Source organism: Talpa occidentalis, unplaced genomic scaffold (assembly GCF_014898055.3).
Source record: "Talpa occidentalis isolate TD23 unplaced genomic scaffold, MPIMG_talOcc4v2.1 talOcc4.5, whole genome shotgun sequence".
NCBI lineage: Eukaryota > Metazoa > Chordata > Mammalia > Eulipotyphla > Talpidae > Talpa > Talpa occidentalis.
This window is the reverse complement of record NW_023604861.1, coordinates 93,650,626-93,669,253: the sequence shown is the minus strand read 5'-3', so window position 1 is coordinate 93,669,253 and position 18,628 is coordinate 93,650,626. Positions and strand designations below refer to the sequence as shown.

Sequence of the window (18,628 nt, the reverse complement as noted above, 5' to 3'; positions counted from 1 at the left end):
CCTTCCTAGGAAGGTGGAAGTTTTTTATACTGAAGATGTGGATTATATAGTTGTTTGCATATTTTGAAACTACGGAACTTGTGATTTGTGTATTTCATGTAAATTTTACCTAAAAAATGGGAATGTTCTAGAAGGATCATGCTTAATAGGGCCTTGAATGGGGCAGAGATCCCAGGAGGGCCAGAGAACAACTAGGTTCTTCATGGATACAATTCCAGCTTTGCTGGTCGGGTGTAGCTGAAGAGTTTTCAGCCTGGAGGTTGTAGACTGGGATGGCCCAGCGGCCTTAATGCCCAGACCACTTGGAGAGCACAGAGGGAGGCAGGGATCACAGTACGTTCCAATGGAGTGATATTTAAGCTGAGTCTGGTGAGCAGTTGGTCAGGGGAGAGTGAACACTGGAAGGAGGGTGTTTTCTAAGCATTCCTCAAGGGAGTGTAGTTGCTTAGCTTTGCCTAGATGGAAAGGGGAAGCAGGCTTTGAATTGCTTCCCTTCCCAATTCAGATTGACTTGGTCACATCAGTGGACCTCAGAGAAACTTATGCCGGTTGGATTTTCCAAAGCAGCTCCCCCTAAAAGGAAAAAGCCTTCTCATCACTGTGTCAGGAGGCTGGGCCTTGATTCTTTTGTCAGATGACCTCTTGCAGGGGTTTGCCTGACACTCATGTACTCTCCATTCAGAAGACAAGGTGGAAGTGTGGACCATTTGCTGTCTGACACTCTTCCTGAAGACCTGGCCTCCTGGGGGTGTAGACTGCTGGCTGGCCTGTTTTCCTCTAAATAAAGGAGAGAAGCGTGAGGTGTGGCAGGTTTAGCAAGGGCTTTGAAGCCAGACCAGTCTTGGTTAGAATACTGGTTCTGCTACTGAACTGGCACTGTGACCCTGGACAAGTTACCCTCTCCGAGCCTCCCCCAGACATCTTCATCTATTAAGCAGAGTCATGATGGTAGGTGTGAGTGTTACAGGGCAACCCGGATATGAAATGGGTTGCTAACTCTGGGACAGCCTTTCCCCCTAATATGCTGAATGAATGAGATCAAGGATTTATCAATCGAATGGACTTTGAACTGTTATATTCTCGCCAAGTTTTCCCCGTGCTTAGTTGTGGTTAGCCTCCCCAATACCTGCCCTAATTCTAGGTCTCTTAGGTTGCCGGCGTTTTTCCCAAGAGGGAGAATTTCGAGGGGCCGGCTCAGCAGCGCCCCCAGCCGGCTCAAGCCTGCCGGGCCCCTCCCTCTGACTCACGGCGGGAGGCCTCCACTCACTTCGGGGAGGGGGCGGAGAGCGGACGAGAACCCGCGGAGCTACAGAGCCAGGCGTTAGCAGTTAAGTAGCGCTTTGGGGTCTGAGCACAGGAGCGCCCCGACTCCACCTATGGGGATCGGAGGGGTCCAGCTGGTCCCCGTTAGCTTCTTCGAGCGCCCAGTTCCGCACCTCCAAGTTTCGCTCCGCCTCAGGGGTGCACTGGCGTGTCTAATCATGTCTCCCCGTCCCGTAAGGAAGGGCGGGTCTGTGCTTAAGGAATGCTTAATTTTACAACATTTTGGACAAACTCTGGGCATTCCTGCTGGGGGAGAGAACGGAGGCAGGGGAAAAAATGTGAATGTGGTAAAAACAAATTTTAGGGGCTGGTTACCCAATATCTTTAGCGTGTGCGTTGTTTGAGTTCCTAGGAGCTTGGCTGAGACTCCTAGATCTGATCTTTTGTTTCGCTCTTAATTTGCAAACCTCTTCCCCTCTGAGCGATGGGGCAGCCGTTAGACGGGCGGGGCTCAAGAGTGAAGCACTGGGACTCCCATTCTTCCCGGTGCCCTCGACTGGCACGCAGAGCCTGGAACCGAACAGACACCCTGGTTCTGCATCGCTGTGACCAGAGTCGTGAGCGTGGGGGGCTGGGCTCAGAGGGGTGATCTGTGGTTTAACTTTCCATTCCCACTTAAACTGTGGGCTTTGCTTCCTGAGATGCTGGGTACATTTACTGGGGTCCCCTAGCAAATTCTCAATATTGGGAAGTGAAAGAAGTCAGATTTATTGACTGTCTATTATTTGCTCCCTAATATACCACCTTATTTAGTCTTCACATTTATCTTTCTACGCATTTTATAGATCGGTACAGGGAAGCTCCAGGAAGTTATTTGTCAGAGGAAGCACAACTAGTAAGTAATCAATTGGTCCAGCTTTTTCCATGCTACCAGCTTATCAGCCCAGCCTCTGGTTCTTGTAGGGACAGATCCTGCTGGAATTTCAACCCAGATTACCCTATTTTTAAGGCCAGCAGCTGGGTGGTAGAGACCCTCAGATACCAGTCAGAGTCTGTTCTTTAAAGAGAATATTTAACTTCCTCTCTTGCTCCGGTTCAGAAATTTTAACACATGGATTGATTTAGTTCCACTTTCTGACTGTTGCCCCCTGGGTGGGGACTTGACCTGGAAGGTTTATCACTAGCCAGCCTCTTGTCAGCCCGGGACAGGGCAGGCCTGCCCATGTCCAGGACAGGTGGACCAGGGCCCCTCTGAGGAGCCGTGCTTGTGCGACCAGTTTGTCCTTGGGCATATGACTCTGCTTCATCCTTCTGTGTGGATTCAAAAGGGAACAAAGCCTCCCATGGTGTGTGTGACTATGAGCATACCATTTGTGTTCCCAGGGACGCAGAATCCTCTGGAAAGCAAGCAAATATACCAGACTAGCTCTAGGGTCCTATTATGTGATAATAGGCAAGATGGTTGCCCCTAGGTTGAGCCAGATCCATGCTTATTTTTATTGTTTTTTTAAAAAGATTTATTTATTTTATGCATACAAGAACTGGGGTACAGACCAGAGGTATGGGGGGGGGGTGATAGGGTTCAGCAGAGACAGAATGGGAAACGGAACAGGCAGATTGACTGAAATACACTGCTGAGGGGATCAGTGGGTGAGACAGGAGAGGTCTGCTTTGCCATGTAGGTCACCTCCCTGGCTGGGGATTGAACTCCTGCTGCAGTGGCTGCGGGTAGCTTCAAAGTGCTGTGTCTTAACCCCTTGGGCCACCAGGAAGGCCCCTTATTTTTATTGTTGTCCCTATGGCACCAAGTGCCCAAGACTGTGTGGCATTAAACATCTCCTGAGTGGGAAGCTGACCAAGAGTAGACTGAGAGGCATTTGACATGTAGGACACAGCAGAGAATGTTTGCTGGGCTTCAGTTCTCCCTTAGCAGTGAACTTAAAAAAAAAAAAAATCAAATGTATGCATTCTGGAGAAAGATGAGTCAGGAGGAAGAAAAAGTGGTGCAGAGGTAGTGACCCTACCCAGGAAATGTGACTAATCCAATGAGACCCAGAGCTGGGCAGATGCCTGAGGCTTCTGAGTGGGGAACAGGGCCAATGGAGGCGGTCCTGCAGCCGTCCATGCAGGCCCCAGCCTCAGAGATGCTGACTCTGCCCTGCAGCCATCTGAGGCCACTGTGGGAGGGTGGCCTCCAGCCTCCCTGTGGGTGCCTCTGAGGAGCCAGCCTGGCAGCACCCACTGCTGGCCCTCCAGACTTGCCCTCCTCCATCAATGTCTGCCCAGCCTCCCAGTCCTATCCACTCCTTCCCCCAGGACAGGCCCTCAGCTGGGCTGAGGAAGGAATCCAGGGGTGGGGCAGAGGGTGGGGCAGCTGCCGTGGAGTCAGAGAGAAGTGAGCTGCTGGGGTGGAGTAGAGGAGAAGGAAACGGAGCCTGAAAAGCAGAAGTGGGAGGAAGAGCTGCAGAAGGTGAAAGTGGGAGGTGACTAGGGCCTGGTGGTCCCTGTGGCGGGCCCCTCTCAGGTGGGCAGGTGAGGGCTGGCTTCCAGGATCCAGAAACAGAGATTCACATTTCTGGAAGCCACTTTGTGCAGGAATGGTCTCTCCCAAGCCCTGTCCTGGCAGCTTGTGTCCTCCTTGGGGACACTGACTGAAGCTGTCAGCTGCCCAGTAGGTGGGTTGTACTGTCATCTGCCGAGGAATTCCTGGGGCAGGGCTTGTCCTGACTTGTGAGAGGTGGGGCCAGACAGACCGTCTAGCAGTGGTCACCACACGGAGTGAACAGACTCCTGAAGGCCCTCAGCCAGCCCGGAGGAGCATTCAAATTTGAGGATGCCCACCCCCAAGACAGGATTCTGTTGTTGTTGGGGTTCAGATGTTGGGGTTCGGTGAGTGGGGTTTTTGGGTCCCTCTGATGAATGATTTAGCAGCATACAGCAAGTTTATTAAGAAAAAGGGAGAGGGGACAGTGAGATGCCTGCATGGACATAGGTGGGCAAAGAGCTGCATTTTCAAAAGGGCAGGGGTGGCCTCATGTATTATTCTTAGGTGGAATTTTTCATTGTTCTTGTGGAATTTCTCACCTTACAGTTAAACTGGTTTGCTGTTAACCATTTTACCCCCACCTCCAGTTCTTCTCCTGGTGTTTTCTGCTGTTGGTTGAAGGCCCACGCTAATCACCCCTCTCTCTAGTCTAGGGACCAGAGTCAGGGTGCTGGCCTTTCCCAGCAGGCTGGCCTCTTCAGCAGTCAGATGTTTCTGATGCCACCACCAGCCCCAGAGGGATGGAGAATTTTGTTAGGGATGTAACACAATTTTCAAGGTTCCAGGAATGCAGTTGGAGCTACTTAATGGTTAATCACAAGGAGTGGGTTCAGGGAGTGTGAGTCAGTGATTTAACAGTTGTCCCTAAAGACGGAATACAATTCAGGGGCCTTCTTGGTGGCACAAGGGGTTAAAGTCTCAGCTCTGTGAAGCTATCTGCAGGCACTGCAGCTGGAGTTTGATCCCTGGCCAGGGAGCTAACCCACATGGTGCAGAAGACCTCTCCTGGCTCACCCGCTGCTCCCCTCTGTCTCTGGCGAATCTCTGGCCTGTACCCCACCTCTGGCCTGTACCCCAGCTCTTCTATAAATAAATGAATAAAATAAATCTTTAAAAAAAAAGAGGGAATAAAATTCAGTGATTAGAGTTTAATTCTGCTTATGCCTAATTTTTTTTTTTTTTTTGGTTTTAAGATTTATTTATTTATGCATCAAGAGCCAGGGTACAGGCCAGAGGTGTGGGAGGTGAGAGGATTCACCAGAGGCAGAGTGGGGAACAGAACAGGCAGATTGACCGAAGTACACTGCTGAGGGGAGCAGCGGGTGAGTCAGGAGAGGTCTGCTATACCAGTGGGTAGCTCTCTGGCCGGCTGGGGATTGAACTCGTGCTGCAGTGGCTGCAGACAGCTTCATAGGTTGTTTCTTAACCCCTTGTGCCAGAAGGGAGGCCCCTATTTCTAAATTTTCTGCTCTAAGTTTCCGTCACTGTGGTTGTAGATGGTTGAGCAGGAATGATTTGGGGAGAGGGCAGGCCATACCTAGCATTTAAACTCAAACCCAAGTGATTCAGTCTTATTATTTACAAATTCAGCCAGGCCCTTGCTGAGTGTCCAGTAGGGGACTGGGAGGGAGAATGAAGGTAGAGCAGGGGAAGGGGCAGGAGCCCTACTGGGTGTCAGGGGAAGAACTGGGGGTGGAGTCCCCACCTCTGGACCCAGGTCCTGGGAATGCCCACTCCCTGGCTGGGAGGATCTGGTGTTTCTAGTAAAAATCCACGCTTTATTGTGGAGAGCAGTAGAGGTTATTTTACATAATACCTAGAGGCCATTCGGGACTGTCAAGTGAAGGGACCTGTTGGTGACCAGTGAAGCAGGGTCTGAGGAGGGCAAAGATACCACTGAAGGCTTTTGTCATTCTGACAGCTGCCCAAGCATTGCCTTAAAGGTGTGCAAAACAGTGACGCCCACCTGTCCCCGTGTGTCCTCAAAGAAGGCTCCTTCCCATCAGGGGCTTGGGCTGCTCAGCAGGGCCCACATCCCTCTTCCTATCCCAAGTCCTTTAACAGCCTGGTTGGATTTCTTTTTTTTCTTTAAGATTTATTTTTATTTATTTATGCATACAAGAACTGGGGTGTAGACCACAGGTGCAGGGGTTAAGAAGATTCATCGGAGACAAAGTGGGGAACAGAACAGACAGATCTACTGAGATACACTGCTGAGGGGAGCAGCGGGTAAGACAGGAGAGGTCTGCTGTGCCATGAGGGTAGCTCCCTGGCCAGGGGTCGAACTCAGGCTGCAGTGGTAATAACATGATAGTGTTGAGCTTAACCTCTTCACCACCAGGGAGCCCCCTGATTGTATTTCTAGCCCTTGCTTTCTACCACTGGGGCTGCTTGGGCATGGCCTAGCCTGTTGAAATCCTGTGCTATCCCTCAGGCTTCTTCTGGTCTATTTGGAGCCTAGCAGGCTCAGTTAATCAAACTGAGCACCCACAAGGTACCAAGCACAGTGAGGGGTTCCAGCTAGTTTCAGAGAGGCAATATACAGTCCCAACCCAGAAGGCCCTTAATCTTTATTTTTTTTTAATCATTTTTTAAAATTAATTTATTTATTTATACAAGCACTGGGTACAGTCAGAAGCATGGGGGGGTGAGAGAATTCACCAGAGCCAGAGCGGGGAGCAGAACAGGCAGACTGATGATACACTGCTGAGGGGAGCAGCGGGCAGCAGGAGAGGTCTGCGCACCGGCCCTTAATCTTTAGTAGGGGAGGTGGGCAGGCCTATAACTTACACACTATGTAGAGTGGGAAAAAGCAAAGGTTTTAACATAAGAGGTAGAGAAGAGGCTGCCTTGTGGGGTGGTGAGTTCCCTTTCACCAGAAGCATTCCAGAAGAGAATGGTAAGCAATACTATTTTTTTAAGATTTATTTTTATTTATTTATGCATATAAGAACTGGGGCCTAGGCCAAAGGTGTGGGGGATGAGAGGGTTCACCAGAGACAGAGTGGGGAGCAGAATGAGCAGATCTACTGAAATACACTGCTGAGGGGAGCAGCGTGCAACACCGGAGAGGTCTGCTGTACTATGTGTGTCAGCTCCCTGGCTGGGGATCAAACACATGCTGCGGTGGCTGCTGAGAGCTTCATAGTGTTAAGACTTAACTCCCTGCACTACCATGGTGGCCCCCAGTAAGGAATACTATTAAAGGGATTTCTGTACTGTGGGTATGTGTCAGGAGGCAAATGAGGAATAGAACTAGATAAGCACTATGGCTTCTTCTAATGCTGACATCTGTGATTCTGTGACATGCCTCGCCGCAATGAAGACATCTCTGTTTCTATGAGGGCAGCCAGGGTGGAGAGCTAGAGCGATGTGGAGCAGGCAGCCGAGCCTTTCACCAAACCACCACATTGACTGTAACTTCCGTTGTGGGCTGCCTGACCTGAGCTCTCGTATCAGTAACACACACCTAGAATAGTAAAGCTGGCAATTGGCCCTCTTGCTCACGCCTTTTCTTCCCCTTAGCTCTACTCTCTTGGGGCCTGAGTCTCGGCACTTCAGACCTGAGTCACTGTGGCTGCCTGGTGTAGGGGATGTGGGCACAGCATGTGACGCTCTGTGGGATGGAGAAATGTCAAAGGCTCCCTCCCCCAAACTCCTTCACTCGGGAAAGTGTGGTGCCAGAAAATGCCTTCCTCTATTTTGTGGGTTAGGAATGGAAAAGGAGAGTCATAATTCACATGACATCTCTCATCATCCGTTAGCACTGCTCCTGTGTCTCTCACTGCTTCTTACTCAGACTTTACAGCCTCTGCTCTCCCCTCCGTCCCCAAAGATTGTTCTCCCTTCCTGCTTCCTCAGACCCCAAGAATCTTCTTTTCCTCTTCACCCTCAAAGTCTCCTCAAGGACCGTGCCCACCACGGGACTCACCTTACAAAACAATGCTGTTCAGCTACACAGCATGAATTGTGTTGCAATGATTAAGGGTGTGGGCTCTACATTTTAAGCCCAAAAAAAGAAATTCTAGGGCCTCCCTGGTGGCGCAAGGGGTTAAGTCTCAGCACTGTGAAGCTATCAGCAGTCACTACAGCATGAGTTCAATCCCTTGCCAGGGAACTAACCCACATAGCACAGCAGACCTCCCCTGTCTCACCCGCTGCCCCCCTCAGCAGTGTATTTCAGTTGATCTGCCTGTTCTGTTCCCCACTCTGTCTCTGGTGAACCCTCTCACCACCTGCACCTCTGGCCTATACCCCAGCTCTTGTATGCATAAATAAATCTTAAAAAAAAAAAAGAAATTCTACTGCTGGAAACACATGAAAGAGACGGGGCATGGGGTCTCCCCATTGGCGCAGCGGTTGAGCGCTGGGTTGTGAAGCTGCCCGCAGCCTCTGCAGCGCCGGTTCTATCCCGGGCTGCTCCCCGGCCACCAGAGGAGGGTCCCACTTGGCGCGCAGACCTCTCCTGCCGCCCGCTGCTCCCCTCAGCAGTGTACTTCGGTCCTTCTGCCTGCTCTGCTCCCCGCTCTGGCTCTGGTGAATTCTCTCACCCTCCCGTGCTTCTGACTGTACCCAGTGCTTGTATAAATAAATAAATACAACTTTAAAAAAGAAAAAAAGAAAATTCCCTTCTTTTCCTAGTTTGTGAAAAGTTTTAAAAAATTAGGAATGGGGCCTCCCTAGTGGTGCAGCGGTTGAGCGCTGGTTTGTGAAGCTGCCCGCAGCCTCTGCAGTGCCGGTTTGATCCCCGGCGGCAGGTGAGGTTCCCACGTGGCGAGCAGACCTCTCCTGCAGCCTGCTGCTCCCCTCAGCAGTGTACTTGGTCAGTCTGCCTGCTCTGCTCCCCGCTCTGACTCTGGTGAATTCTCTCACCCTCCTGCGCTTCTGACTGTACCCAGTGCATGTATGAATAAATAGAATAAATCTTTAAAAAAAAATCAGGAATGGATATAGAATTTTGTCAAATGTTTTCCTGTATCTGTTGAGATGAATACACACAACACACACAAGCATATATATATATATATATATATATATATTAGTTTGTTACTTGGATACATTGCCTTGACTTCCAGATGTTAAACTAACCTTGCATTGCTGGGATGAATACCACTTGGTTGTCATGTTTTATCCTTGTATATTATTGAATTTTATATACTAAAATTTTATTAATTTTTTTTTTGGTTTCTATATTCATGAGGGATATTGGTCTATAATTTTCCCCTGTATGTTATTTATCTGGTTTTGTTATATCTGCTGCCAGCATAGGAAGAATTGGGGTAAATTCCCTCCTATCCTAATTCCTGGAAGAGTTTGAATAGAACTGGTATTATATCTTCCTTAAATAGTTGGTAGAATTTACCAGTGAAGGGGCCTCCCTGCTGGTGCAAGAGGTTAAGATGCAGTACCATGACGCTACCCGAAGCCACTGCAGCATGAGTTCGATCCCCAGCCAGGGAGATGATCCACATGGCGCAGCAGACCTCTCCTGTCTCACCTGCTGCTCCCCTCAGCAGTGCATTTCAGTGAATCCTCCTGTTCTGTTCCCCACTCTCTCTCTGGTGAATCCTCTCACCCCACACACCTCTGGCCTATACCCCAGTTCTTGTATGCACAAAATAAATAAATCTTTAAAAAAAAAGAATTGACCAGTGAAGCCATCCTGACATGGAAATTTTTTGGGGGGAGAAGGGAGTATAAATGTATTTTTTTTAATAGATAGTAGACCTATGCAGGTAATCTATTTCTTCATGAAAGAACTTTCATAATTTGTATCTTTGAAAGAATTTGCTCATTCCATACAGTTGTTGAATACGTTGACATAAATTTTCATAATATTCTCTTTATTCTTTTAATATCTACAGAATCTGTAGTAATTTATGTCTTTTCCTTTTCCTAATTAGTTTGTCAAGAGGTTCATAAATTTTACTGATTTTTTTTCTAGAAAACCAACTAATTGATCTTATCTACATTTTTTTATTAATTTCTCTCTTGTATTTATTATTCTGATTATTTTGGATTTTTGGTTTTAATTTGCCTTCCCTTTTTTTTATATTGGACTCCTAAATAACTGATTTAGACTTTTCTGATCTAAGTAGTGTTAAGCAACAAAAATCCAACCACATTCATTTAAAGCTGTAATTGGCTATATTAAATGATTCATGAATCAGGCAGCATTCATCTAGCAGGTGGAAAGGAGCTCCAAGGGACTATAAAAATGTGAAGGTTTTTAAAGGCAAGACAAGGAAGTCGTAAACAGAAAAAGATTATTCAGGCCTAGGTAACCTATCTATGGGGAATGACAGGGACCTTCATGACAGATTATCTCATCATTGTTTGAGAAATGGAAAGGATTACTTCAAGGGTGCTGATCAAAAAACTCTATACCAACTGGTTAAGACAACCTTCCTGGGCTCATCTTTATGGGGTGGGGGGGTTAACCTGAGGAGGTTGTAAGTGCAATTAAGTTAGGTATTAAGTCTTGGTGCACTTAGCCCAACTGACTCCCTTTTAGACTTTTTGTTTCTTTTTAATAGCAGCTATTGCTTAAGAGAGCTACATCCCAGATTCATACAATGCCCAAAGAGACTCCTGAAGTCACAGCAAAGGAAGACACTTGTCCGGGGGGTCAGAGACCTGGCTCCCACCAGCTGCTCACTAGCTGAGACTTTTGAACTTAGTCTCTCAACTTCCCTGCCTGCATAATAGAACCAGGGATAATATCCTCTTGGGTCGCTGGAGATGAAGTTGTTGATGAATTTGAAAGCACGTGGCCACCTGGAAGGTCCTCAGTGTGAAGGGTAGTTGTCATATTTATAATAATAATAATAATAATAATAATAATAATAATGGTTTTATCTCTTTCCAGATCCAGAGACAGCATGTACTCACCCACCTCCCCGAGGTAAGCTGTGTACTCCATCCCCTTTTACCTTTCTCCTTCACTTCCATGGTGCCCCTCCTGTACCCCTACCCTGCACTGTCACGTTTCCATAATACTATAGTCCCCAGACCTGCCCAGGTCTGCCCAGGTCCCTGCACTTGGGTCAACTTCTCATGGACCAGGACCACTGCCAACCCTCTCCTCTTCCACAGTGATTCTCCATTCCCAGCCTCAGTGCAGGATCCTGGCCTGCACGTATGGCGGGTGGAGAAGCTGAAGCCAGTGCCTGTAGCAAGAGAGAAGCAGGGTATCTTTTTTACGGGGGACTCCTACCTTGTGCTGCACAATGGCCCAGAAGAGCTCTCCCACCTGCACCTGTGGATAGGTAAGGGAATTGGGGAGAATGGGGTGGAAGCCTTTCCTGGGCAGGGGCCAGGGCTGCACAGGTTTCATGGGCCTTGCCCTGCCACCTTCCCAGGCCAGCAGTCATCCCGAGACGAGCAGGGGGCCTGTGCCATGCTGGCCGTGCACCTCAATACCTTGCTTGGGGAGCGGCCTGTGCAGCATCGAGAGGTGCAGGGCAATGAGTCTGACATCTTCATGAGCTACTTCCCACGTGGCCTCAAGTACCAGGTCAGAGCCCATCTCCCAGCACCCTCACACTGAGGCTTCTCTCTAAGCCCCTACCTTCCAGCTGATTCTTACCCAGGTACCCTTGGGGCTGGGTCCTCCCTGCCTTTCTGCCTGTCTCCCAATGGGATGGGGTGTGCAGGGCTCCATGCCTCCCGTCAGCATACTCACACTGGCTGTCTGTGCTGCAGGAAGGCGGAGTGGAGTCAGCATTTCACAAGACCACCCCAGCGACTGCCCCAGCTGCCATCAGGAAACTCTACCAGGTGAAGGGGAAGAAGAACATCCGTGCCACCGAGCGGGCACTGAGCTGGGACAGCTTCAACACTGGGGACTGCTTCATCCTAGACCTGGGCCAGGTGGGTAGGCAGGTCCAGACCGAGCCTCTGTGTTGGCACTCTCTTTCATTTATTTATTTATTTATTTATTTAAGATTTATTTATTTATGCATACAAGAGCCGGGGTACAGGCCAGAGATGTGGGGTGGGGGTGAGAGGACCCACCAGAGACAGAGTGGGGAACAGAACAGGCAGACTGACGGAAATACACTGCTGAGGGGAGCAGCAGGCAAGTCAGGAGAAGTCTGCTGCACCATGTGGGTTTCTCCCTGGCCCAGGATGGAGCTCATGCTGCAGAGGCTGGGGATTGCTTCATAGTGCAGTGCTTAACCCCTTGCGCCATCAGGGAGGCCTGGCACTCTCTTTTAAAAGGGCAGGAACAGGAGGCCAGGGAAGAGAGAGAGCGATGGAAAATCTGAATGCTTATTCCAAGTGGGACCACTTCAGCCATTAGAAATCATTCCTGCACTTGTAAGGGCAGAATCTCCTTGGGCACCCAGCCGTTGTCTAACACTGGAACCTACTGGCTCCTTTTCTTGGTGCCTTTGTAGCTCTGAGTTAACTGCTCATCACTCCAGACCATTCATTAACATATGAATGGTCTCATCCATTCATTCGGTGAATCTATGATGTCTGCTTAGAGCCAGCATGGGGACCACAAAATTGCTCACTCTGGGGAAGCCACCTTGATGACCTGTCACCTGCTGTAAAATGAGGCAGGATGTAACCAGGGTGCTAAGAGTGAAGTGGCTTGTGCTGGGGGAGCTGGGGACAGGGAGGATCCTGCTACTCTGTGCTAAACCCATTGTCCCAGGAAGGTGTCATATGACTAGACCTTTACGCAGGGAAACTGTCATTCCAGGTGAGCTGAGTCACTGGCATGGGGAAAGGTGCAGGCATGCCTTTTGAAAATGGAGAAGGGTCTCATTTGATGGGGCCCCGGGGTGGGAACTGGAGCAGTGGGAATGAAAATTGCTGAGGGTGAGATCCAGGTCATGAGAAGACTCACTATCTGAGGAATCTAGATGCATCTTGTCCTGAGGACTTGGGGCAGAAGGTCAACCCAGGACCAGTTTGGAAGGACTGGAAATGGTAAGATGGAGGAAGGAAGATCAGCTCAGGGGAGGCGACCATTGGTTGCACCTGGCAGGGGGTGCAGGAATGAGATACAGGACTCAAGGATGGTGTTCACCATTCATTCATTCATTCAATAAATATTTATTTTGTACCTAAATATATGGAATCTGTGCTTTAGCACTAGGCATACAGCAACAAACAAAACAAAGCAAAGCAAAATAGTCATGCCCTAATAAAACTTACTTTCTGGTCTAGATTATAAACTAGATGAAGTTTAAATATAGGCCATGATGTGGAGAAAAATAAAGCAGAAGAGAGATGGGCTGAGCGGAGAAGTACTCTTGAAAGCACTATCATTGCCATTCTCAGAGAGGCCTCTCCTGCCTTCCTGATTGTCTTGCCTCAGGGGACAGTTCTTTGCCCACCTCCTCCACCCCTCACACACACACACACACACACACATACACACACACACACAGCCCAACAGGCACTGCCTCTAACCCAAGCCTCCTGACTTCCCTTCAGAACATCTTCGTCTGGTGTGGTGAAAAGTCCAATATCTTGGAGCGCAACAAGGCGCGGGACCTGGCCATGGCCATCCGGGACAGTGAGCGACAGGGCAAGGCCCAGGTGGAGATTGTCACTGATGGAGAAGAGCCTGCTGAGATGACCCAGGTTGAGGGGATGTTGGGGTCGGTGGCTGGGAGTCTCTGATTGGAAGCCCTCAGGGAGCAGCCATCAGCCTGGAGGCGGGGGCATGAGGGTGGTGCTGGAGACATCTGTGGCTCCTGGCTGTGGCTGGCTCATAGGGTATGTTGGTGGATTTAGAGGACAATGCTCCTCTGGGTGGATGGACCAATGGCCTGGCAGGTGAGGCAGGCTGGGCCGAGCCCTCATTCACCTCTGCCCAGTGCCCTTGTGCAGGGCACAGTTTATCCCGCTAGAGGCAGTGGCCCTGGGTATGATGGATTGGTAAGGTCTAAGGCAGGTGCTCAGGAACCCCTGGAAACCTGTTCTTCCCTGGCCTCTGCAGGTCCTGGGCAACAAACCCACTCTGAAGGAGGGCAACCCTGAGGAAGACCTCACAGCTGACCGGACAAATGCACAAGCCGCAGCTCTGTATAAGGTGGGTGTCGGGGCCTGCCCTGTCGGGGCAAAGGGTGGGATCCCAGTGCATGCAGGGCTGAAGGGAGAGGAGAAAGCAGTGGGAAGGTTGTGCCAGCACCAGGGCAGTTTATCCAAGACTTAAGGAGAGAGGAGAATGATAAGTGGATGATGTCAGGTGCTTCTGAGGAGATAAATGCCACTTCACAGCTGCCCCATTCTTAGAGATTTGAAGCTGAGGTTTACCTTTTGAATCCTTTGTGTGTATTTATAATTTGGAATTGATTTGGGCTTCTGTGCTGCACTGAAGGTCACATGAGGTGTGGGTTGTTTCTTCCCTGTTCCCATCTGCTTCTTGGGCCTAGGATAGTGGGTGTGGGGGGGCACGGAGGAGCCCTACTCCTTGGGTGGAGGTTAGGGCTGCATAGGGGGGACCAGGTGGATCTGGCACTGCCCGTTTTCTCATCACCTCCAGGTCTCTGATGCCACTGGACAGATGAACCTCACCAAGGTGGCTGACTCCAGCCCTTTTGCCTTTGAGCTGCTAATATCTGATGACTGCTTTGTGCTGGACAATGGGCTCTGTGGCAAGATCTACATCTGGAAGGGTACGTGTGGCTTCTCCACTCCAGCCCGAGACCCAACGGCTCTTCTGATTTTGACAGGCTTCCTAGGGGAGGGCCCAGGTGTCTTTTCTTTTTTTAAGATTTATTTATTTAAGTATACAAGAGCTGGGGTATAGGCCAGAGATGTGGGGGTGAGAGGATCCACCAGAGACAGAGCGGGGAACAGAACAGGCAGACTGACAAAATACCCTGCTGAGGGGAGCAGTGGGCGAGTCAGGAGAGGTCTGCTGCGCCATGTGGGTAGCTCCCTGGCCAGCCGGGGATGGAACTTGTGCTGCAGAGGCTGCGGATTGCTTCATAGTGTGGTGCTTAACCCCTTGCGCCACCAGGGAGGCCCGGGCCCAGCTTTCTTGACTGCTTCAAAGGACAGACTCTGGGAGCCCAGATGCTCTGGAGTCTTGTGACTGATGGTTTTCTCTTTGTTGTCCCCATCCAGTAAATTCTAGACATGCCTCATACTCTAACATGCCTCAGAAGCACCCGAGGGCCTGTTGAAATAGATGGATGATTTCCCCCTCCCCCACATTCTGAATCACTAGGTCTGGGGTGGAGCCCTAGAGTTTCCCTGTCTAACCAGTTCCCAGGACTTGCAGCTGCTCCAGGAACCAACCATATTCTGAGGACCACTGTCCTAGATCCTCCTAGACCTTCAGGGCTGCCTTGTCATTCTCTGCCCATGTCATTGTGCCTTGGGGTGACAGATAAATATTAGATAAATTAAATCTCACTTTCCTTAGTGACTAGTGAACTTGTGGAACTTGTTTTTCCCACGGATTGTGTTGCTGGAAATAGAAAGACTATTGTACAGGGGCCTGTTGGTTTGGTTTGACTGAAAATGTTCAATCAAAGTTCTGAGTCTCTGAGTGATGGTGGGAACCTGGTTATTTCTCCATGGTTGTCTTTTCTGGATTATGTCAACCTCCCTGTAAAGTATACATTTCTTGAAAGTAGGAACCGTATTGTCTTTGGTGTCTTGATGAAATAGCATTTGTTCAAATAAATATTTGTGGTATCAACCAAGGCCAAGAAAAATTCCTAGCCTCAGTTTTGTCAGAAAGATAGAGAGCCTCCCTGGTGGTGCAAGGGGTTAAGATGCAACCTATGAAGCTCTCTGCAGCCACTTCAGTGCAAGTTCGATCCCCCACCATGGAGCTACCCACATGGTGCAGCAGACCTCTCCTGTCTTGCCCGCTGCTCCCCTCAGCAGTGTATTTCAGACAATCTGCCTGTTCTGTTCCCTTCTCTGTCTCTGGTGAATCCTCTCAGCCCCTGCACCTCTGGCCTGTATCCCAGTTCTTGTATGCATAAATAAATATTTAAAAAAAAAAGAGAGAGAAGTGTTGGGTGGTCTCAGGATAACTGTTGGTAGGCATTAAGAAGAGTACTGCCAGGGCCTCCCTGGTGGCGCAAGGGGTTAAGCACCACACTATGAAGTAATCCGCAGCCTCTGCAGCATGAGTTCAATCCCCAGCCAGCCAGGGAGCAACCTACATGGCGCAGCAGACCTCTCCTGTCTTGCCCGCTGCTCCCCTCAGCAGTGTATTTCAGTAGATCCGGCTGTTCTCTTCCCCACTGTCTCTGGTGAATCCTCTCACTCCCCACATCTCTGGCCTGTCCCCCAGCTCTTGTATGCATAAATAATCTTTAAAAAAGAAAAAAAGAGTACTGCCTTGGGGAAGGGCTGGAGCAGCAAGGCAGGTTTGTCACAGTTAAAGGGTGTGTGTGTTCTACTGAGCGGCCTTTTCCTCCTGTCATGTGACCTTTCCCCATGGAAACCATTTCAAACAGAGGGGGGGGATTCCCAGACACCCACGGAAACATACTTTACCCCAGAGAACCAAACTGTGTTGGGAACAGAAACCAGAGGAGAAAACAGGAAACTTGGGAACCGGGCAAATACCCCCAGGGTAGCTCTGTGTCACAATTCATCAGTTAACTGAGCTAACCTGGAAGCAATGGTTTTTCACAGCTTGCCAGGAGAGCAAACCACAGTTCACAGCATTGTTTCCTTGGGAAAAAAATGCCTTAAATTGGAGCATAGCTGGCGTTGAAAGGAGAGTCTGTAGGAGAGAATGGGTAGTCCTAAGCTTAGTGGGCACAACCAGAAGGCTGGCTATCTGGCATTATGAGAGAAAGGTCATAGTAAATTACACCCTTTGGTCCTGTTTTGATTTACAAAGCAGCTTGATAACAGTATAGATGAGATTCAAGAGGCAGGTGTCCTATGTGTGTCTGGGGGCTGCTGGCTTTAGAATCTGATGCCAGGGACGGCACTAATTCTCCCTGATATTCCTGGGGCCTTGGTCTGAGCAAGTTTTGATCATTAGAGAAGGCAGAAGAGCCATTTTTTCATCTGATTTGGAGATGCCGGGCTGGGACTCCTCAAGGGACTACTTTAGACCTCCAAAGACCTAACTCTTCAGCATCCTTAGCACATCCTGGTTCATGTATTTTCAAAGTTGCCAGTTATTCTGCAGATCCCCTTAAATTTCCTTGAGTATAGAGAGAGTATCTCCTCTTTAAAAAAAATCTTCCTGGGCCTCCCCGGTGGCGCAGCAGTTGAGCGCTGGGTTGCGAAGCTGCCCACAGCCTCTGCAGCACCGGTTCGATCCCCGGCCGCTGGGCGAGGGTCCCACATGGCGCAATAGACCTCTCCTAACGCGCCTGCTTCTGTTCCCCGCTCTGGTGAATTCTCTCACCCTCCCACGCTTCTGACTGTACCCAGTGCGTGTATAAATCAATCAATCAATCAATCAATCAATCAATCAATCTTCCTTTGATCCAGGGCGAAAAGCGAATGAGAAGGAACGGCAGGCGGCCCTCCAAGTGGCCGAGGGCTTCATCTCCCGCATGAAATATGCCCCAAACACTCAGGTGAGGACACACCCAGAATCCAAGCCCTCCTCTTGGGGCTCCTGCTGTGGCCTGATAAACCCCAGACTGGACAAGAGGGGCAGGAAAGCCTTGGGGACAGTCAGGAACCATCAGGCCTCCTTGCTAGACCTACCCAGGGTGACTGGCCTCAATTTGGCAAAATTTGAAAAACACTTATTTTTAGAAGGAAGCTGGGCATCACTTCCTTGAAACCTGGGGCTGGGTGTGTCCTTGAATAGTTCATGCTCCTCCTCTGGGCCTCTGTCCCTAGCTCGCACCAGGCCTTCTTGCCCCCAGCACTATTCTCTATAAGCCATTCCAAGGGGAACTGATAAGGCTCATCTCTAATCAGTGCATCTATCCAGCAGAGCACCCTGGTCCTCGGAGCAGCCTGTTTTCTCGGCCAGTGTCTCTGTAGTCTTCTCATCTCTTGGCTCATCCAGAGGACCATCTCTGGCCTGGGCAGCACGAGGACTCAGGCCTGATGCCGAGCACCTTCCTTGTGGCTCCAGCTCTCCCCGTCCTCCCTGACACAGATGGAGGTTGCCGCCGTTGAGCCAGACTTCTCCCTTCTGTTTCTGCAGGTAGAGATCCTGCCCCAAGGCCGCGAAAGTCCTATCTTCAAGCAATTCTTCAAGGACTGGAAATGAGGGCGAGGATCTCCCTGCTCTCACCTCCTATCTACTGGCTCCTCCTTCTCCAGCTGCCCGGTCAGTGCTGAGGAGTCCCCTTCGGATGTTCAATAAAAAAGACAAGAGCTTTCCCGCCTCTGCCTGCACTACCTGCTAATTCTCACTGCCTCACCTTTTCGCCTGGGCTCATCCCCGTGCTGGGATGGAGTAGGACACAGATGACAATTCTACAGTCTCCAAGGGGCCACAGCTAGTTTGTGTGATTGAAGCAGAGGGGACAGGCGTTCCCTCGGACCTGGCAGGTACTGGTGTAAACCCAATAGGGAGGTGGCACAGTGCCAGGTGTCAGGATCGATTTCAGCCAGGGGTTCAGTTCGGTCTCACATTCCCAACGGGGAGATGGTTGTGTGGCAATGGGCTTGGGATGCCTCTCCACTCAAGCCAGTCTTTCCTCAGATGCCCTAATAGATCATTCCAAGGCACTTTCAAATGCTGTATACTTGCTGAGCCGGAGGAGGACGTTTTACTACCATGCAGAAATATGGCTTCTTATTTCCTCGGCATGGTGCCTCACATATTCATCCTACAGCATAGGGCTGTAGGAAATTCACCAACTAGTGTTGAGATTCATGGGGTGTGGTTCTCATTATACCCCC

The 18,628-nt window shown here is 49.8% G+C and overlaps 1 protein-coding gene across 4 annotated transcripts; it reads left to right on the top strand.

The window, feature by feature from the left end:
- The first annotated feature begins 1,797 nt into the window (after positions 1-1,797).
- On the top strand, positions 1,798-18,123 carry CAPG (capping actin protein, gelsolin like). 4 transcript variants are annotated; one of them, XM_037527746.2, is made up of 11 exons: positions 1,798-1,880; positions 2,109-2,158; positions 10,677-10,712; positions 10,904-11,076; positions 11,170-11,324; positions 11,513-11,680; positions 13,262-13,411; positions 13,770-13,862; positions 14,316-14,448; positions 17,252-17,340; positions 17,925-18,123. In XM_037527746.2, the coding sequence occupies exons 3-11, from the start codon at positions 10,690-10,692 to the stop codon at positions 17,988-17,990; spliced, it is 1,050 nt and encodes a 349-aa protein (XP_037383643.1). In that variant the 5' UTR covers positions 1,798-1,880; positions 2,109-2,158; positions 10,677-10,689; the 3' UTR covers positions 17,991-18,123. The 4 variants fall into 4 exon arrangements, with proteins under 4 accessions (XP_037383643.1, XP_037383645.1, XP_037383642.1 ...); XM_037527748.2 differs by lacking the exons at positions 1,798-1,880; positions 2,109-2,158 and adding an exon at positions 3,695-3,733; XM_037527745.2 differs by lacking the exons at positions 1,798-1,880; positions 2,109-2,158 and adding an exon at positions 4,031-4,152.
- The last annotated feature ends 505 nt before the right edge of the window (positions 18,124-18,628 follow it).